We start from the raw sequence: 21969 nt of genomic DNA, 5'->3' as shown, positions 1-21969 counted from the left end.
ATTAATAACTAGATGTCGCCATTTAGGTTTCTATAAATTTTCGACAGATGGCGCTTCAGAAATTTTTGAATTAGCTACTGTCAACTAACAAATTAGTCGCATCTTGACAAGTACTAGCCCCACCCACCCACCCTTTATTTTCTTACAGGCATATCATCTGCCAAAATCAGTTTTATCTTAGCATTTCTGGCATGTTTTCTGATCGTTTCATAACTAAAGAACGTGTTGATGTTAAGAAAAATTTTATTAAATATGAGAAAACTGGATTACTACAACATTTAAAATGTAAAAAAAGTAAACCAGAAACGAAACTTGTACAAAATAAACGGTATTTAAAAAACTAGGATAATTAATTACAACAAATTGAATACTAAAATAATATAAAGGAGTGAATCTGACTTACAAATCAAATTCATTCTATCACGCTCAAATTGCCGTTAAGGCCCTTTACAAAAATACATGTGACTTCGAATTATAATTTACAGATTAATGCAATTGAAGTACACATACATTTAACTCAACTGCTATTCATATCAAAATGAAAACAATTCTTTATATTACAATGAGTTCCTTTTTTTGTACAGTAGTAGATATATCTTATTTACATAGTGACTACCTACTTTGATATTAACAAAAATTAACACTTTTATCAGTCTTAAATATAAATAATTATTTAAGCAAAGCCGAAGCCTTCAGAACACTCATGAATAGCCTTCAACAGGTACGAGCGCAATTTGTCGTAAGTTTCGTACACGGGAAGATCCAGTTGGTTGAAGCTAAAACAAACAAACACTCAAAAATTGGTACCGTGAGTGAAACAAGCATAAATACCAAGTATGTGCAGATGGTAGTCGATCAGTTGAACGATCATCTCTATGAATTTGGAACTTCTGAACACCATTCATGCCCTCGAGGGCGGCAAAACCTTGTAAGGGAACTTTAGATGTCCCGGTTACAAACTGAAGGAACTTAGCACGATCTGCTTGATCAAAGGACCTCAACGCGCGCCAAAACCATTGTATCTATACACAAAATACGTTTAAGTAAAACGAAACACAATGTCTTAGACTATATGAAAACAAAGTGATACTCATTTTCAGCCGTGAGAAATACTTATCTCCTGTGAAATCCGTGCGAAATGGAAAATGTGTATAATGTATTATATTTCCGAATCAGCTATATCACACTACACATAATAAAATACTCACCTGAAGAGAATTCGCCTGGTATTTGTGGTACTCGGTGTTGGCTTTCAAGTCGTCAATGTCCACGTTTGGTAGACCAGATATAAGTAATTCAAGTTCTTGTTCATTAAATATTGAAATTAGGCGCATAGGAATAATGTCGTAAAACCCGTCTAAAAATGCGTTCAGTCTGGAAAAAAACAACGTCAATTATTAAATTTGTTATACCAGATTTTATAACACTCACTGTTGTTTGATAGCTCCAGTCATCTTCATCTGACAGGAAAGTCGAATGTACTCCATTTTGGTTTCTTCAGTGACTGGGACATGTCTCCCATTCACAATCAAGTCTCTTGTTTCAGTAACTCCAAATTCGTTAATTTCAGTACTAAATGTTAAATCGAGTCCTAAGTTATTAATATTATTTTCCATTAAATATACTAATCCTCTATAGAAACTGTAATCTTCACTTTCCATATCCGTGTATTTGACAGGAATACCCAAAATGTGTTTATAAAATGAACGCGTGAAGTAACACTCAAGTAATTTATTGTCATAGATAGCTTTAGCTGCAACCAAAGTCAATCAATCAGCTTAGATAAAACCCCCACGAACGTTACACTTACCGATAACTCTCCCAACGAACTTATAGTAACAAAGATGGTTAGGATTGTAATGGCTAGCCGAATTGATCATATAAGTGACTCTATCACCAGGCGAAACAGTAAACAAGGCATACATCGGATTAAAAATGTCACGTGAAATAATGACATACCACTCCCTCAATAAACCGCCTGCATCCTGTCCTTCCTCATCTAAAAACCCACCTCAACTCTTTTCCGAATCAAATTACCAACAACTCACCTTCGAACACTATATAGAACCTATTCTTCCACTCCTCCGGTGACCGTCTATACAACTCCCTGAACGAATCCTCAAAAATGTGGCTCCTCCTCACATGGACGGCCGTCTCTTCTCTCCTTATTCCCTGATCCATTCTTTCCAGCTCCGACCGGAAGTACCTCCGCTTGATATCGAAATCTAAAATCCTCGTATGATCCACGAGCACCGCGAACGGTCCATCAGTCAAATGCGAAGTGCTCTGCCTCAAAATCTGGTTCAACACCCTCCTGTGCTTCTCCGCAAAACTCAAAAACTTCTGCTGCTCTGGCGGCACCGGAGCTTTCGGGGTAGTTTCGTGCGGGTGAAGCTCTATTTCCGGATTCACGAACCTGCTTTCGGTTTGACTCCGCTCGTTCGACTCAGAAGACGCCTGACCTTCGTTCGACTGGGAAGTACTTTGTTCGGTGTCTTGGTCTTTCTTCGAGGGCCCTTGCTGAGGAGAGTGAACGAGGAAGAACGCCTCCACAGCGGGCTGCAGAAATTTATTAGTAGAATTACATACAGTGGACAATTACTATCTATCTATCTCTCTTTTACCCATATACATAATAGAATGACTTGTTTTCATTGTTAAAGTGAGATAGCGGTGGCCACAAAAAGAATGCGAGGATCGTTTACGGAATATTTGGGGGATTCCTTCCAGAGAATTTTCAGGGGGGATTGTACATTTTAGATAGGATTTATTCAGCAAAATTTTGGGGTGACGTCATCAATTTTTTAGGGGGATGAGCAAATACATTTTGATCGAGAAAACATGAAACTGGCAGGTAACCCGATGAACTCGATTACTTACTATATACGCTAAGGAAGTATTGTAATAGGGTCCTAATGGCACGAAAACATAGGTCTCCCATTCCCGTCCATCTATCTATCTGTTTGCTATCTGTAGCGATTTTTATTAGACAAATAATCTCCGAAACTACTGGCCGAGTGTTGTCAAATTTTAGATATATATTACGAATATCACGTAGATGGTAAAACGCTAACCAAAATCTGTCTAACCCTAAGAACAATTTGATGACATCATCTCGAAATTTTACATACTGTTCAACTTGTGGTTTATGAATCTATGTTGATTTTTTACCCTAGACATCTAGATTTTTAAGAAAAATATGGAAGAAATCCTCTTACATAACAAAGGTCCTAATACATAATCTTGTAGACCCGCGTACCTTATTAGAACTGAACCAACGAAACTATGTATGATTTTTGGCTTACCTGTAAGACGAGGACGGCATGGTGATCTGGAGTATGTTCCAACTCAGAAAGGCACTGGCTCAATGTTTCCCAAAGACTATCGATGCTGCTCAATTGTTCACTTAAGGCTGGTATGTCGTAACACCATGAGGCGTCGTTTCGCTTGACGTTCTGCTTGAAGGAATTTCGTATTTGTACAATGACGCGCAATACTCTCAAGAAAAATAATTGGCTTGAAGACTTTGAAGTTAAAGGCACCATGGAAGGTAACTGAAGCTCGCATGAAGCCTTTACTTTGGTAGATGCGGTGATGATCACAGTTTCTTTGGTAAACCTGTTAGCGATTGTTCCTTTGGACGTAGAAGGACCCATGTCGTCGTTATTAGCGGTGGTTGTTCGTTTCTGGGCGTTGTACTCTCGAAGTTCTTTTAACATATCTTGAATTTGTTCCTTGACGATTTCGCCGATGCGAACAGCACCGCTGAGAAGCAAGTTCAAAATCATGTAGCTCATTTCTAGGGTGGAACTTGCCAGATTCAAGAGTAAGTTGGTAATGAACTCGAGTCCTTCCTCGGAACAATTCTTGTATGTGATTACGTTAACAGCCAGATGAAGAGCGTTCGTAGGAGTAAGATTATCGATCTTTTGATGCTTGCTTTTCAAAGCTTTAGACGAAACGTTCGGAGGTTTGGCGAGTTCTGGCATACCTGAAGTTATCACAGATAGTAACCTCAATAAATTATCTGTGAGTTGCGTATTCCTATTCACAACCGGCGACGACAACATGTTCAACAACTGCCCGAACACGGACTGCTCGAATGAAAGAATTTTATTTTCGGGTTCGACAGTGGAACTGTTGCTACTACTTTTCGGAATACTTTTCCCTTTCTTTGTACTAACGGAATCCAATCTTAACAAAATCTCCCAAAAGTCGCTATACCCGTCTGCTTTCACTCTAACCGGCGACAAATTATTTTTATCTTCTCTATCATCTCTAATGCACTTTATTGGAAGTAAGCAAGACGGAAATGCTTTTGCTAACGACGTGAACAAATCTAGAGCGTTTCTACAAACTATAGGAGCAGCCTGTGGATGTATACTAATACTCGACGCGGACGACTTATCACTTCTTTTTCCGGTACTAATTCTATTAACAATGAAGACGTTGGCCGAACAACCTAGTGCAGCTTCCATGCGGATGTTCAACCAGTTTCCGTTATTCTGCAAAAGTTTCGAATCCGTCATCAATTTACTAGACAATGGTCCCGGTTTTGGCATCTTCCTCACGGGTTTATTTAAATTCTCGTCCGGTTTAACGTGCACGCTCTTGTCTATGATCGACAACAATGCATTAACGATCCATTCCCTCGTCGGCGCGTGGTAACACAAATTCCGAATGACTCTATGAAGCCGCAACTTCCCTAGGTGCGGATCATCCGTAAACAGCAAAACCAACAAACATGAAAGACCCTCATGATCCAACAACTGTCTTCCTCGTATCTTCAAGGGCGGACTAGGCGTGACAGGATTATTCATAAATTCTCTATTCCAGTGCGTCCATTGCACTCTCGGAAAGTGGCCAGACGAGTGATGAAGCGGCTGCCTTGACCTAGTCGAGTGTCTAATGATGCTCGTCAAATTACTCTGGAGAATCCTTTCTTGCACCATCTGCCGATTCCTCGCTTCCCAATCTCTGCGCAAAGTTTGCGCTTCGGCTGCCAAATCCGGCGGTAGAGCCGACATCTGCGAGTCTTCCATGTCAGAGAGGATCATCGTCCGCAGCGACGGCTGCAACGTTTCGAAGAAAGCGCCCGCGTCCAACGGCTCGTTCGGATTAGCTTGAGCCGCGGCTTGTCTTTGCTGCTCGAGTCTTTGTTGAGAAAGGACTTCCTCTTGCAGCGAAGGTGGCAAAGCTGCCAGAAATTCGGGACTCACTTCCGTCGATCCCGTTGCTGCTTCCGTGTTTTCGGTTCTCGCGGCGATGCGTTGCTGCAGACGCAGAATTCTGTGTTGTTCTAAAACCTCCTGACGCATGTCCGGCGGCAAAGCTTCTAAAAATGACGGATCTACCCCGTCGGGGATCTCTTCTGTCGGGTCGCTGCTAGGTCCTGGTTCGCTGTTGTTAGCGGTGGTAGCGGAAGCGGACGCTTGTTCTTGTTGAGGGGTGGTAGACGAAGACCCGAGAATCTCCTCAGGTTCTTGAGAGGAGTTCGTGGTTGCGTTGTCCTCAGTAGGCTCGGGTTCTCTCTCCGAGTTCGAAAGCGAATTGATTTGTTGATTGAGAGTGTCTTCGAAGATATCGGGACTGACGGGCCCGCAAGATGGAGGATTTCTGTTGCAGAAGGTATCTTCGCTGTTATCGCGTGAAGAATTGTCTTCGTTATTTTCTTGACTTGTGTTTTCCGCGATGTCGGGCGGGTGTAAAGAACCCCGCGGGAACATGGTAGTCAGACGTGGTGGCGGAATATAAGGGGAGAGAGTCGGTATTTCGAACGGGTTTATGGAACTTCCGTTCCTTTCTGTGGTTGCGCTTTCGTTACTTTCTTCAGGGTTGTTCCTGATACCATCGGAACGATCAGTCGTAGGACGTGAACTACGTCGCGTTTGTTCGGTACCGCTGTCAAAACCGATGAATGACGATTCCATTCTATTGTTAATTTCTGAACGATCGTCGTTTGAGGTATCGGATGTTTCAAGCGGAACACCATCAATGTCTTCGTCGGTTCCTATAATAATAATAATAATTTGATTGCCTAAAAGATTATTCCAGTTATAGGACAATTAAAAATATACATATAAATAGAATACAACACAAGCAAACTCAAATTACAACATTTTTAGAAAATTAAACATATGAATAAGATTTAAAGTAAAAAACGTCATCATACATACAGTTGGCAAAGTGTAACATTGTGATAGGAGAAATTTTCAAACATTTTTGTTTTTGGTGAAGGTGTATCAAGATGATCCTTGTCTGGGAACGGGGAAATACATATTATTAAAAAGGTAGTGACCGTCGAGTTTGTTATTCACAAGTTTAAAAATTTTGGAGATTGCTCGTTTCGATGTGTAACCCATTTCCTTAATTGGATCAATTTTTTATTCCTACATCTTTCACGATCTCTTTCCATTTCAGTGGAAAATCATCTAGTGTGTAATCCATATCCATACCAATGAAATAGAATTTCCTTATGTATGATACGGTAAAACATGTATCCTGATTGACTTGTAAAGGACGTGTATCTTCCTCATTGGTGACAGGACGAAATAGTTTGACAGCATCGGAATATCCGAGTATATTGCAGGTAAAACCAGTCAGCAAATCATTAATTAAAAAAATAAATAATAATGGACCTAAAATGGATCGCTGAGAACTCCGTATTTTGATAAATATTCATAAGGGCCTTGAAATAAACATAGAACTCTTCGACATATGACAATAACTTCAGTTGTGGGAACATCCATATGCACGTAACTTTTTCCAAAGTATATTATGATCTATGTAAATAACGTCCATCTGTATATTTCTATCCATAGATTGTGACGTGCTGCACTGATGAGATGTACGATTGTGCGCTGCTAAATAACACCTCATATAAGATTTGCTTGTACACTTTGCCAAAATTGAATAACAAAAATGGGTCTGTAATTCTTTACATTTTTATCTATCCCCATTTTTGAAGCGGGAACAATACGAGCCCTTTTATAATAATCAGGAAGATTTATTATTTTTAACAAAGCTTTAGAAGAAATTTCTGCAGTCTTTTGCCAAGAAAAATGGTAACATATGACCAGATGTAAATTTACTAGCAAGATAATTTAGAACTTTAAAGGCTTCTCGTTCTCCAACTTTGCTAAAAATAATATACCATAAAATAAACTAAATGAGAGTGAAATCTCATTATGCGTCAGGAATCCTTGTTATTGTTTTTGAGATTTAGTTCCAAAAGTTTTTGGATTTTCCTTAGAATTAGCACACAAAAATTAACAACAAGAGTTTTGGAGCACGTGGGAATAGCATCACTTTGAGGAAAAAGAAGTAAATTAAAATCATCTATCATAATAATAGACTTACCGAAGTGCAGTGGTACTAGAGCGTCAGTGAGAGCTGATGTATCAGCTAATGGAATGTTAGGAGGAATATATACGCTAACAAAATATAAGTCCCATGATGGTACATTTACAAATAATAAGGTCATTATATTACTGAACTTACTATTACTAGAATGACCGAAAGATGCACATCGCCTGTCACAACGTATAGTTTTGGAAATTTCTTTCTACCCTATAAAATTTTATTGACAATAGTAAGAAATATTTATGGCTCACACCAGTTCACCCGAATTTGTCGGAGAACATATAGCAGGTAGTTATAGTGTGAGTAACGAATCTGTATTATCCTGCTTTCTAGCATCTGGGGATTACCGGCACGCGACAACTTTCAGTTGTAAATATATTTTGCTATTGTACTACTGCCCGTCTCGTCATTGCCAATAAAATTTTATAGGGTAGAATGAAATTTCCAAAACTATATATTGTACGACTGAGGAAAACAAATTTTGACAAGTTGAGTAGATGAAATACTGTTAATAATAGAAATTCCGCGTATAAAATTTTGGGTATTAACCAGTTTCACTGGCATTAATTTAGAAGTTAATTCACTCACTGTTACCATTCCAACATATTTATTATTATAGCAGAATCGTCGAACAATTATTGATTAGAAATTGTTCGGCAATTCTAGTATATACATATGTATGGCCGAATGACGGTTAATAAATCCTTTTACGTAATTTTTCACTTACCGTCAGTGGCGTTAGGCTCAGTCGAATCTTCCGTTGGCTTGATATAATCGTCTTCCGAAAACTTGAACCTTCTCAGAGCCTCGGCATGCGACTTCCTTTTGTCCACGATTTCTACGTTTCTATGTTTGATGAGTACCGCCAGAAGTCTGTTGCACACTTCCGTCGTAACATCGTAGACCGACTCGTAATCCAAACACTTGGATTCGATGTTCCACCAGTGCAAAACCGGCGAAATGTGATTCAAAGTTGCCGCTAAACTAGGACCAAAAAGGTATCCAGATTGATCGACAAAGTCAATTTGTTCCTCATGAGAAGGTAACAAACCGAAATTGTCCATCACTACTAACCGAGCTGATTCCCGCATCTCAGGAGGACCTCCCAAAATGCTATTCGCCGACGCCAGAGTGACCTGAGGTTCGTGAGGCCCAAGCAACCTAAACATAAACACGTACGTTAACGATCATCGTAACACCGAACTAAAACTATATTTACCGTTGAAGTATCACTGGAGGATTTGGATTCCTCGGATTAAACAGATACTGGTACCGCCTAGCCCTTGTGACCCGCTGGGTGCGCGTGACTGTACTGGAACTGCTCTCGTTAGTGTTGCGTGACAGCAGCAGAGGATGCACGATTGGACCTATAATTTATGAATGTTCAACACGAACATTAAACTTTAGTGTTAGTACTCACCGGTGTGATCGCTGCTGTTGTTGATCTCATCGAACAAGGGCATAGGGAACGATCCGTGCTCTCCCATCGGGTATGCGACCATTCTTGTGACAACCTCGTTCTCAGCACCTGGATTTGTGTATTGAATCATCAAAACGTCATCGTTTCTATCCATGTAAGAAGCTAAACAAAACATTAAAACAGTTTTAGTCGCCTGTCAAAACTTACCTCGTCTTCGATCACTGCCGTCTTCGTCGTCGTAATTCGTGTCATCCGCGTCATCAATGTTCTCGTCGTCTCCTTCATTGTCATCGTTCTCTTCATCTTCGACCTGATCGGAAGGATTAGAATCGGACTCTCCCGAATCGGTACTCATCAATTCCTCGGTTGCGTCTCGCTCGTGCTCGAACGTCAAGTTCCCGTCTTCGTCGATGTCCATGGTGTGGTTCCTAGAAGACGCGACGTCGCTGAAACTCTGATTATTGTCGTTCCCTTGTTCCAACAACTGGTCGATCATGTGAACAAGAACGTTCTCGTTCTCGTTGGCCTCCACCTCGATCGTAGAAGTCACAACCGCTATGTCGTGCTCGGTGTTTTCTGAATCTTCGATCACCACAGAATCGTCAATAACGACTTCCCTCTGTGCGTTTGTTCCTTCAGTCGAGGTTCCATTTTGAGTTCCCGTACTCTCGTCCGCCGTCTGTTGATTCTTCTTCGACTTTTGCGTACTAGCCGGAACTGGTTGATTGACAATTCTAGATAGAGCCTCCAATGATTTTAGACACGCATTCACCGTAAACGGAGTGTTTGGTGATGACAAGTCCAAATAGTGGGGTACTCTCGCTAGATCATTAAACAACGACTTCCGAATCATCAGCCTTACGATGTTATTCATTTGGGGTGTAGGCGGTTGTGACTTAACCCTAGTTTGTGACGACGGACAATTGTCGATCATTATAGAAATGATCCCCGCGATCAACTGCACCTGACTATGTTTCTCGCTCGATTCGGGCATTATCAAAGCTCGGAGTAACGCAGCGCGGACTTCGCTAACCAAAGTAAATTGGGCTTCTGGAGAATGATTCGAACTCGCGATAGCTGCAATCAACATTCGACACATCGTGGAACAATCCGAATCAGAGATGTTCTCAGTTTCTGGAAGAATCTTGTCGAGGATGAAGGCCAAAGCTGTACAGTCTTCCTTGAGGCATTCGGCAGAACCAGCCTTATATGTATATTCTGTAATAATTCTGGCTACGGGTCCGTACGAAACCACGGCATCTCCTAGTATTTTCAAAATGACGGACTTGGGTAACATCATCTTCTTTTTCTTCTGTTCGGAGTCGCTACGATTCTCGGAATTTCCGTCGGTTTGAGTTCTCGAAGCGGGAGTTCCCGGTCCGGAATCGTCAATGTCCGCACTCATGGCTTCTACAGGTTTACTACTGCTGCTACTACTAGTACTCTGTGCGTTTGTTTTGGATGTCTGAGGTTGATTTTCATCGGGAAGTTCCAAAGGTTTAAGTAAAGCGTTAAGTAGGTCGCAAATTACTTCATTCGAAACCACTTCCTCTAAAGGTGGCGCTCTTGTACGTGTAGGTGGTTCCGTCTTTACGGGAATCCCTGAATCTATTTCTTCTCGATTTACTTCAGTATCAATGCGTAAGACGTTTTTAGCGACTTCGAAAAATGTATCGGGTGAACGTGTAACGGCTCCGCCGATTTGTCTCGTCAGGTAAAGCAACTCTTTATAATACGGCGGTATGGTCGAGAGCGTTCGAGCTCTGATGATTTTTTCGACTGCATACGACAACGTGTTCGGCTCCTCCAGAGCGTGTCGGATTAAAATCGTTGCCAAAATACCAAAACCAGCGAATTCTCTCATTTGTTTCATTTTCAACAAGCACTTGACGCCACCTTCTTGCACGAATATTTTCGCCAATTCGAAGTCTCTTGTAAGTCTGATGCAAATTTGTAAAATCGAGTGGAGGAAGTCTTTGTCTATGGGCATATGCATGAACTTGACGCACGCTTTTACGATTTCCGCTTCTTGGGATTTGGTTAAATTGGGTACAAGAATGCATCTTTTTTCTTCTTTTTCTGTTAGTTCGGCGTTCAGGGATTCCTCCGTGTTGACGATGAACACGTCGGAACAACTCGGTAGGCCCGAATTGATTAGAGTCATACAAATGGGTCTATTGTTGCCGCTTTCATCATTTAATTGCAGCATGTTGGAAAAAGTGACGGTGTAACGTCTTCGTCCACAAGTCACTCGAACGCTGGGTTCTCCGTTCCAATAAGCATCGTTGATTAGTTTGTTATTGCTATTGGAATAAGGTGCCCATTTGCCGGTTTCTAAGTGAAACCAACGCCACACGCGTGTCGTACTTAAGTGCATAGTTCTCTTGCGTTGGGTACAAGTCGATACTTTCGATACCGCGTCGATCAAAAGAAAAGACGAAGCCAACCATTTCGGTTCCACGAAATTTTCCGAACGAGTCATCGCATCTTTCACCACACTTATGAGCTTAATGAGAAGGTCGACTAAACCAGTTTTGTGTACGGCCAAAGCACACGGTATCTTCATTTCGAAATAGGAAGAAACTTCGAAGAATAGGATATACAGGTGTATGTAGTTACCTAATCGCGAAGTGCACGATAAATCAGCAATGCTTTGGTAGTCAGGATCGTTGTCTTGTTCCGAATAGTATAAGTAAACACTCTCTGCACTATCATAAATTTCTTTAACTAAAGTATCTAGCAGATTATCCCTGAAAGTACGGCCGTTACGTTTCATTATCGTCACGAGTAGTTCGCAGATCTTATGAACAGACTCTGGAGTTGCGTCTAACAACTTAAGGCACGCTTCTAGCGCGTGGTTAGTAAAATCGTCGATCAAACTTTCAGCCAATGGTTTTCCATCGTCTTCAACGACCTTCTTTTTGGCAGCATTCGGTGAACTGGAGGCGCCGAGGGAAATCGCTATAGCTTGCATCATCTGATCGTCTTCGTCGGAGTTTATAAAAGACGACGTCATGCGATAAAAAGACGGAGGATTTGTGAGCAAGTAATCGGTTGCTTGTTCAACAGTCAAAGTGTTGAGTAACGCATCTGTGACATGTTCGCGCGAAAAACCCATATCCATCAACTGGCTCAAACTCTCTGGGTTTACTTCTGGTTCACGACTGGAATTACCACCACCGGTACTGGTTTTAGGTCTACTGAGATCTGTCGATACGTTCTCTTCCGATTTTAACTTTTCTTTGATAATTTTTTCGCCGCGAAGTATATGCCGCAGGATCGTTAGAATGTTTTCAGACAAACGAGTGCCGTATGTAGCTATCGGTGCCTTATCCCACAACAGCATCACCGCCTCAAACGCCAGCTTGTGAATCTGAATGAGGTATTTTAGAGGATCGAAACTATAACCTTTGTAAGTGGAACTTTGAGACGCTCTATTCGATATTATGTGCGGCGACTCAAGAATCGCTTTCGGGTTAACCATTTTCTCGAGAAGCATCAACCACGCGTCCAAAAATCCCGCAGTACCTGGTAGAATGAGTCCATCAAACATGAATCCACAAAACCGTGAACGAATACGCGCTTTGAAATAAAACAACCCACCACTTACTAAAAAATAATAAAAATGGCGCAGTCGGTAGGAAACCCGAGTGTTTTTTTCTTTTTAATCCAAAAGAACGTATTCGTTTCACGACACAACATGCACTTACCTTCGGGAAGAGCTCCTTGCTCGAAGGCCTTCTCTATCGGTATCGTCCCTCCGGCGGTGAGAGCCCATCGGAACGTGTTGAAGAAAATCGCTTGACCTCCCAATTCGACGAATTTCATCAACATCAAATGATAAGGGTACCGTTTTTCATCGAACAACATCGGACTTGTAAACCCGACACTACAAATAAGGAACGTAATCCGTGACTTTAGTAACGGGCAAGCCGGCAACTTCTCATAGTCTAATCCATCTGCGAGAAGCATATTTAAAGCCGTAGCAACACTACGGGCGTACGGCGTCGGTAAAGGAGGTGCTGCTATTATATTTTGGCCGCGTCTTTGCCGAATCGGCGAACCGACGCACAATTTCACGAGCAAACCGAACAATTCCGCGAGCGCACGACCTAATCGCGACGAAGCCCCGAGCAGCGGTTTTATATACTTCAAGCTAGTACTTAAGTTGAGCGTCACAGCCTCTTGATCCACGTCCATGGATATCGTCGGTGGGTTGGTAGTGAGAGCTTCCATTGCGGATGCTACGTTGACGGTGCTATCGCTTCCGGTGTTGCTACTTTCGCACTATAAGAAACAAAACAATAATGGTGATGATCATTTAATTTCAACAACATGACAAACCTGGTCGAAGAAAGCGTTCAGTTTCTCAATGTCTTCTCTGGTAAAGTCGGAGGGTATGTATTCCTCGCTGCAGTAAGCTAATAGAAGGGTGCTTTCCCAAACTAGAGATGTATACAGGTCTGCCAATCCTTTAATCACACGTAGTCCCTCCTCGGAACCCCAATTTTGCAAAGACAGATTTCGAATTTCGCTTTGCCCGGTTCGACATACGTGCACTAGCATGATAATGTAGCCATGAGCCGCTCCCATGGCGTGAAGCAATGGCGTCACGGTTGCATTGTTGAACGCATTTTCAACGTTAGATGCACCCGCCAGTTCTAGTAATAATTTAGGACCACTCGGAACGTCTAATTTCGTGTTCATCGGCTTCAATGTGTCCAGGACTTGAGTCAGTTGAGCTAATCCCTCTTTAAACAAATTGGTTTCGTGGGCTAGGTTTAGAATGCTTTTGCATACTGTAGCTACGGCTTGAGCTGGATTGGTAACGGGGCAATTGACCGGCAAATTAGGTAACCCTAGTATTTTTAAAAGTGGACGAAGGCCTCCTTGTTGCACGAACTCTCGGCAATGATCATCCGTCGAGTTGTTACTCAGAATAGCGTCAATGAACTTCATGGTATTTAGTATATAATCAATGAGCGCAATGGGAGTCCTTTCGCTGTTCTCTTGCTGGACTTGAGCATCGTTTTGTGCGTTCTGGGACGACGTGGACGCTTCTTCTTCGTCTTCGTCTTCTTCGTCGGAAGAGCCTTCGGTGTTGGTTGCCGAACGTGTACTACTGGAAGGCGACACTTCGGATTTACTGTGGGGTTTCCAACATATGTATTTCGGGTCTGTTCCCAAATTGACCAGTTCTTCTAAAAGGTCGATGATAGCCTTGATGGCGTCACTCTTAAGACTGGGTTGGTGACGCATCAGCTCGTCCATGGCGTTACCGAGGTTACACGCGGTGTCCGCCATTGGCTCGGAGCTGCGTCTACGTCTCATCGCAGGGAGGTAATCGGGCGACAACATGACACTGAAGGTCTTCTCAAAAGGTTTCATTTTAATAAACTGTTGAAGCCCACGGTTATTCAAACACAAAGCGCTGAATACGTTCGGCAGCGACCCTAGAACTTCTCGAGTTGCCGGAATTTCTTTAACTAATAGCGAGTGCAGGACGACTTCGATTAAACCGTTATCCTGAAGAGCCGAAAGCAGGGATGGTTCTTGGTACACATAAACAGTCACGACATCAGTGGCTAATAAAAATAGAGACGGCCCGTAATACTCAGCGTTCGCTATGATATTTTTCAGCGAGTTGGGCAAAGTACCTTCCATCAAGTGCCGGATGTTATCCGAAAATGTCGAATCTTGTAGAGCCTTTTTTAGGAAGTTCAACATTGACTTTAGGAGAGCTGCTCTCTGAGGTAGGCATGTTTTACCGACGTTTTCAGCATGGTACACAAGATCCACTAATTTTGTACATTCCGACACACTGTCACTATTCTCGGACGACGGTCCTGCTGTTGCATTATCTTCTAAACTCTGCTCAGTAACCGTTGACTTCACTTCGTATAACTGTTCGTCTTTGCATAGTTTTACTTCCACCTAGCCATAAAAACGAATATAAAGCGCACACCAGACAAGTTACAAAAAACGTAGTCCTGAAAATAATTAGACCCAAATTTTTTCTTACAAATGAAAACAAGGCAACAGGAATTGTGATTAATTATAAGTAATTAATGAATATAATATATAACGTAGCCGCTAGTTCCTCTGACTTACTTTGTATGTGTAATTTAATTATTAATTAATTGGTAATTAACTTCAAACTAACGTACTTACATAATTTACCATAATTATAGCTGATGACTGTTAGTAATTACAAGTACTTAACCCAAATTAACCATAATTAACGGCTAATTTCTGACAATTGACCATTAGTCGTAGGAAATGAATTATAGCGACTTTAATGAACGAAATTTTTCACACCCTGCATTTTCAACAATAAGAGGAAACAAAGGGTCTACTTATTTTTAAAACTATGCTTCTGATTAACAACCTATATACATCTGTTTAATTATAACAACAATACTTACATCTAGGCGACTAATGAAGCTCTGCAGCCCGCCGTGAGTTTGGAAAGCTTGCATATCGATATTGGTAATGAGGTCAATTACCCTAACGGCTCTTGTAACAAACTGTAATAAATCCGCGTAAAAATTGCAAATTTTAAAATATGTAAAACGTACGGTAATGTGTTCTAATTCAACTCCGTGCCAGTTGATGACTTGTAGGAGTGATTCCATCATGCCACACGAAACTAAAGCTTCGCCTCCTGCTTCATAACTTGCTAAATGATACAAGAACGAAAACAAAGCTGTAGCTAAAGACAACGGAAATTTCGCATTAGGATCTAATGGTTGCTGAGGGCTCATTGTCACATCGCTACTCTCCATCAACCTCGCTTCATCACATTCTAATTCAATATCGTCATTTTTTTCACAGTCGACGTCTTCTCTCTTACTTTGATTTTCACCGTTTTGATTTGTAAGGGTTATAATACAATTCCTAACTAAAAGAGGCAAAAATCCGTGGTACTGACTAGCACCAGTTACATCAATAATATTATTAAGTCTAGATCCAGGTTTTCTGCAAAACAAGACGTTAGCTAATTCGTCTACAACCATTGAGGATGTTTTACTTGGGAATATGGGGGTTTCTATCTAGGTGTATAATAGCTGTAAGTGTTCGCAAAGCTGCTGAACGAATCTCCACCAAATGCGCTTCCTTCATTTCTACCAACTCCACCAATTCTTCGAGAAGGCCATTATAGAGAAGATTGTGAGGAGAGTCTTGTATAGCGTTCGAGTATACAAGCACGGATAGTGCCTGAAGCCGTGCTTGTACACACAACAGACGGTTATTATAATCGGCGAAATGGTGAGCCAAACGGACGTGCGTGAATAGCCACATCTGTTAAAAAAAATCCGATCAACAGTCGTTTTATTTCAAAAGCAACCCTAAGAAAAAATCTATTCAATGCGCGGTTTTTTAGCATCATAATGAACAATTGGCCCACTTATTGCACAGCTGGATCGATCTGGCACTTATTCTAAAGAAACCCCTGAATTATTTCCAAGGATACGCTTGAAGCAGTGAAGACGTGGTTACCTGTGGGTGTCAAGTTTATACGTAACGATCTGATATCAATTTATATCATTCGTTGCGAGATTTTTATCGATTTTCATCGTAAGCAAGTTTACGCCCAAGAATGGTAGATACATGACACATAAAATTCCAAATATCTATTCAATGAAAACGATATCAATTTCTGACGAACGCAAGATACTCAATACAAAAGAATCTTATGAATTTCAGCATGTACAAAAGTGCAACGTAAGCAACCTCGATGCTAAAAATACAATAGATAACTCCATGTTATGTTTGTGTGTCATCAAATGTAGAGTAACAAGAAACATTACAATGTACAGACGTGGCCATTAATATTGGCCGCCCCCCGCAGCCATGGTTCTAGCTATGAACCACGTTAATAAGATTTCTTGTAATTTGTAAATTAATACAAAGTTACAATAATAAATATTATTACTTATCGATATTATCATTAATGTTATTTTTATCCAACAGGTTTTAATTTTTTAACTCAATTTAGATTTGTGAGCAATAAAAAAGTAGCAATTGACAAATTTAACTCATTAGACACGAAATTCATAATAATTAAGTTTACCTAATACGAATGATATAAAATCATCGCGTTTTCTTGTTTCCTGTTAATATTGGCTAAACGCAATTTGACTTAAAACCAACAATATATAGTACAAAAATTTAAGACTTAAAAAAACAATTTTAGTTAATTATATGTCAAATTTTACGTCAAGTTACACAAGCGAACAACATTAGTCTTTTAAGAAAAATTGCAATAATTTACGAAAATTAAATAGTGATTTTTTGCTTTTTTTTAATGAACCTACAAAATCTGAAAAATAAAGAATGGTATTTTTGCAATATACTTTTATATATAATATAATAAACAAAAAATTATTAGCTTGAATAAATGCGCCAAAATGTTTAATGTTTAGTGACTTTCTACTGACTCGAAATAATTGCTGTAATTTCAAGGTTTTTATAATTACTGAATATAAACGTAAAATAAATATTTTTTTAATATCGTATCAGGGAAATTATCACCTGAAAATTTCATATAACAAAATTTTATAGTAATAATAAAAATCGACTTTTTTGAACAAAATGAGGCACTTTCCACCTCGGTACGTAATATACCATTTTTCAATTACATTTTGCATTATTTTTCAAATAATTTTTAAAATTACTTGAAGTGTCTTATTGTTAAATTGATTTTTAACCAAAATGAACACAAAACAAGAAAAGTGAAGAAAATTCTGTATTGTCTACCACCGAAAACACGTGCAATATAAAAAAAAATGTTTTTACTTAATAAAAGAATAAAAAGAAACGCAAGATTAAGTATTCCGTTTTTCATTTAAAGAGAACACATTTAAAGGTTCATGTCTTATTTTTGACTTGATTATTTCAGTTCAAGTATGAAAACAAAAAACTGAAAAAATGTGGAGCCAGAAAGTGAAAACGGATCGTTGCGCTCACATGTTTCTGTTTTGTTACGCATCAAGGGATGAATTTCGATAAATGAGCTAGGACGGTGATCAATATTAATGGCCCCAACTGTACATAAATACAAAATCTACGAAAATATACAATGACAGGTGTTCCAACAGTCCGACAGTGGAAAATTCTTGGTTTTTCGGAGTTCATGAAAATACAGGCCTCACTTTCAAGAACTCACCAACCACAGTTTTTTAATTAAATGGCTACATATTTTTTGCAAATTTAGATTCTTTATAATCAAGAAAATATCAAATGAAAAATTGAAATGTTATTTTTAAAGATGACAGTGTTGGTTTCAAAAAAGCAATAAAAACACGATCAAAAGCAACCATGATTTTTTGAAGATTTGTCTCTGATAGAATTTTCGTCATGTCAATTTGAAAACTCGAATTTATAATGCAACTATTAAAGACAAATCTTCAAAAATCCATAGCTGCCTTTGAACGTGTTTAAGTGTGAGGTTAAAGCACAAAGAAATCATAAAACAGGATGACGAACGCCACTGTCGGTATGCCCGATTGTTTTCTCCCCTTATATTTACAAATGGACCCATCCAGACGCTTTTACGTCTACTGCGACGCTTTATTCATGTGTTCAATTATAGCATCACCGAGCCCCGCCCTTATCATCCCCAAACCTCACGTCATGTCACCCTTAGCATTTTATACTTTTTTGAATACTTAAAAATAGCAATATGAAAATGTTTACAAAAATGTGAAAATTTTACAAAAAAGATGAATCCTTTGTGGTTAAAACGTATGGCAAATATATTAACGCATATACATAAAATTACCATTTTTTTTAATTCTGAACATTATTATGAAAGCATGTAAATAAGGCATTTATTTATTTTTCACAATCAATAAAGTGAGTGAAAAATGTAAAAAAATCGATATTATAGAACATTATTTTGAAAAATGGCAGATCCGAGACGCTTACGATACAACACTTTAAAACTACTACCTGATGCTATTCAACACTGAATTAAATTTGGTTTCTGCCAAAAGAGATATCTCCATATCTTATATTCAACTTTTTTTTGCAAAACTTATTTTCTTTATTAAAACGAAAAAAAAAGTACAAAAACTCAGGGCATTCTCTACACAGTGTAGATCGATTTTAGAATCAAAATTAAAATATGGAAAAATTTGTATGGTACAAATAATAAAATTTAACCTTAAAAAATGAAAATATATCATTTTTGAATGACAAAATCCGCAATTACAAATTTTTTACAAAAATGACTGACAGTTTTGGGGGGCATACATACTTGTTTATCAGTAGGCACATAGTAAATTCCCAGCAACGACTTCATAATTTCGGCAGGAGTCTTATGGATCTTATCCACATGTTCAATGTGAATAATATGTGGCGAGTGCTTGCCATTTTTCGAGCAAGCGTCCTTCGGGTCTTCAAATTCTCTATGAAATTCTACATGAAGTGTTGTAGCAGACGGAGGTAGAGGCCTATCGGCTCTGCAGCAGTCAGCAAGCCCAAAGCCATTCTCTTTTCCTCCCCAATTCTGCAAAACCAGCAACTAAGTATTCACAATGACGCAAAAAATTATACATACTTCAGCCAAATGGTGCAGTCTTGAAAGTAAAGAATTTTTCTTCTCTGGTGACAAACGTGAGATGAAGTTGCTGCGTTTCGAAAACATGTACAATAGATTTAAAACTCCTAAAACTACTGACATATCGTTGGACTCCAAGAGCACCAACAAGTGTTCTAAGGAATTGTACAAGTGCCGAGAAAACGAATGCTCGATTAGGAGGGTAGTGAAGTGTAGAATCCATAGTAGTAGCTTCTTTTCCTAAAATTAACAAAAAAAAAAAGTGAAATTGCATTGAACACGAATTTGCAGTTCTCACCGTGCCGTTATAATGAGTATCACAATGCAAAGCCCATTTATTTTCAAACGACTTCCGACCGGCTTCTCCGAGAATCTTGTCAAAAACGTCGAGAACTAAGGCCCAATGTAGTAATTCGCATTTCCCGAACGTCCATGTATTAATTTTTGATAGTTCTTCAAGGAGTTCAGTCCGGGAACATGCTTGAAGCCTTTCGATCAATTGTTGGCACTCGATAGGAACATCTGAAGTGCTCTTCCGCACTCGCGATCTGTCTATTTTCATTGTGCCATATGTTATGACAGGAGCATTACATCAAAGTTTAGGGCTTGAAAAAGCTAAAAACCACCTCGCATTAACCACGTTAGCAACCTGAGTTAATTGTGTTTAGTATGTATAAATATTGGTTTGGTATGTTCACAAGAATTATAAACAAAACTGACACAATTGCAACACGGGAATATCGCTTAGTCATTATTATCAGAAAAACGTCATCCATTAAAGAAAACTGCATAAGGTGTTGCAATTTATAGTTGCGATTTTTGTTAATGAAAACGGGGAAACGTTAAACTATTTTCTGAATTGTTTCCATTAATATTCTCGAATTTTATACGTACGCTCTATCGGCCATATTGGAAAACAACTGACAAACAATTTCACAAATACTGACAACTATGAAATTTAACAAAAATACATCGCGCTATAAATACCTCAAATTTGAGTCTGTCTACCCAAAGTCATGTATAACGAGCTCGATAGACTTTTTGTTTATGTTGTTATTACCGATGACCGATCCTTAGTTGATTTCCTTCACGAATGTCCATCAAGTTTCATTGAACTGGTCCAACAAAGAACTGCCAAATGATTATTCACTCAACACAAAACTTCAACAATATTGATCCACTTGATCATCACTTTTACAGCAAAACATATTAAAATTTAATTTCTAACCGCTTTATTTTCCTTTGAATTTCAACAAAATACAGTCCAATCGACAAAATAAAGGTGCTCTTAGACCATTGCTACCAACACTGAAACTCACCTGGCACTAAAACGATGCCCCTAGCGGCCACACCACAACCGCGAAATTCAAATCTATGCAAGCGTGGTGTAATTACAATAGTACCCACAAGGAAAAAATATACATTAGTATCGAGCATTTATATTAACATATATACCATTGTATCTACCTGAAATATACAACATTTATAACATTTCTACATCGTTTGCAATTAAACCTGGCGCGCAGACTCAGTTATTTCATTAGCTACTGCCGTCGCTTTGAGCCTCCGATCTAAAAATATTTACAACAAAAAACTTAGAGAACGCCCTTCTTCAAGAATATTCTTCGAACCTGGGAAATTCACAAAAAGCTTCATTTCAACCAGTGACGTAACTAAGAGAGGGGCTGAGGTCTTAAACTATCAATATAAAAATTTTTGCTTAATAATTTCTACATGATCTATATTTTAAAACTAGCAAAACGCCTAAATCAATACTGCAAATAAAATATTGTGATACCTAATATTATTATAGAGAGAGGTAATTATACAGAGATAGAATTGTACCCCAATGGATAATTACTAATTACTCAACAAATCAAAAATCTCATCTTGTACAAATAAGTCTATTATACATATAAAATATACTACCCCTTTAAGAAAAATAAAACTTTCAAAAAAGATTCGTTAACACAAAGGTACATTATGGTAATAAACTCTTCTAAAAGTACTTGTTTAGTTAATAAAGTGGTTGCAAATTAATTATAATTTAGTATTAAATCCGTGTCTACGCGTTTTTAAACACAAAAATGGTCGAAGTAAAATTTTTGTAAGAGTGAAAACCTATTAGTATATTATGGCTTCCCATTATTATTATTATTATTATAGAGAGGAACGGTAATTTTTACCATAATAATTAATAACAGATGTACTCGAGTCATTTAAACAAACTATTTCAGAACTTCAGAACGTCAAAGAATTCTTATTTCAGTGATACTGATGTGACATGTGCGTATTGTGGAACAGACAGAAAATAGAAAATAACTTATGACTTGTGAGGTACTATATCACATATTTAAAATTGTTTTGTATTTTTTCTCCAATAAATCAACAATAAAAAAATACACAGTCCGTTTTATTTGACCATGAATGTTTATATACAGTAGGAGCCAGAAAATCTTAACCATCAGTCTCATTCCACTATTATACAAAGTGTAAAACACCTGCAAGTATTGTAAATTTATTTTTTAAGTTTTTTCACTTTTGGTACTGCGGACTGCGGATGCGACATGACAAATCTTTTAAACTTTAAAAGTAAAAATGACAATACGGCATAGACTATATT

General features: G+C 38.9%; 1 protein-coding gene across 4 annotated transcripts; it reads right to left on the bottom strand.

Annotated features, from left to right (window-relative positions):
- Nucleotides 1–225: 225 nt before the first annotated feature.
- Nucleotides 226–20650, bottom strand: LOC135141503 (E3 ubiquitin-protein ligase HUWE1). 4 transcript variants are annotated; one of them, XM_064072653.1, is made up of 21 exons: nt 20334–20650; nt 19645–19961; nt 19347–19586; nt 19044–19295; nt 15813–16084; nt 15361–15760; nt 15208–15309; nt 13127–14716; nt 12493–13069; nt 8990–12310; nt 8783–8944; nt 8582–8729; nt 8437–8523; nt 8090–8346; nt 3306–6010; nt 2049–2559; nt 1811–1999; nt 1432–1753; nt 1209–1374; nt 832–1022; nt 226–776 (listed from the first exon to the last, which is right to left on the bottom strand). In XM_064072653.1, exons 2-21 carry the CDS (start codon nt 19906–19908, stop codon nt 674–676), a joined length of 11859 nt encoding a protein of 3952 aa, XP_063928723.1. In that variant the 5' UTR covers nt 19909–19961; nt 20334–20650; the 3' UTR covers nt 226–673. The 4 variants fall into 4 exon arrangements, with proteins under 4 accessions (XP_063928723.1, XP_063928719.1, XP_063928722.1 ...); XM_064072649.1 differs by having other exon boundaries at nt 8090–8523; XM_064072652.1 differs by having other exon boundaries at nt 8090–8523; nt 8783–8890.
- Nucleotides 20651–21969: the final 1319 nt, after the last annotated feature.

The sequence above is a fragment of the Zophobas morio genome, unplaced genomic scaffold (assembly GCF_036711695.1).
Source record: "Zophobas morio isolate AGI-343-1 ecotype UQ-CSIRO unplaced genomic scaffold, CSIRO_AGI_Zmor_V1 ptg000044l, whole genome shotgun sequence".
Lineage (NCBI taxonomy): Eukaryota > Metazoa > Arthropoda > Insecta > Coleoptera > Tenebrionidae > Zophobas > Zophobas morio.
Note: the sequence above shows the minus strand (reverse complement) of the source record. Positions and strands in the feature narration are given on the sequence as shown.

Excerpts from the sequence above, each read along its gene's own strand:
- LOC135141503 (XM_064072649.1), bottom strand. The coding sequence starts at position 19,908 with ATGAAAATAGACAGATCGCGAGTGCGGAAGAGCACTTCAGATGTTCCT. Across the intron at positions 1,375-1,431 it reads ACTGGAGCTATCAAACAACA|ACTGAACGCATTTTTAGACG; the intron begins GTGAGTGTTATA and ends GTTTTTTTCCAG. Across the intron at positions 777-831 it reads CTACCATCTGCACATACTTG|CTTCAACCAACTGGATCTTC; the intron begins GTATTTATGCTT and ends TGTTTGTTTTAG.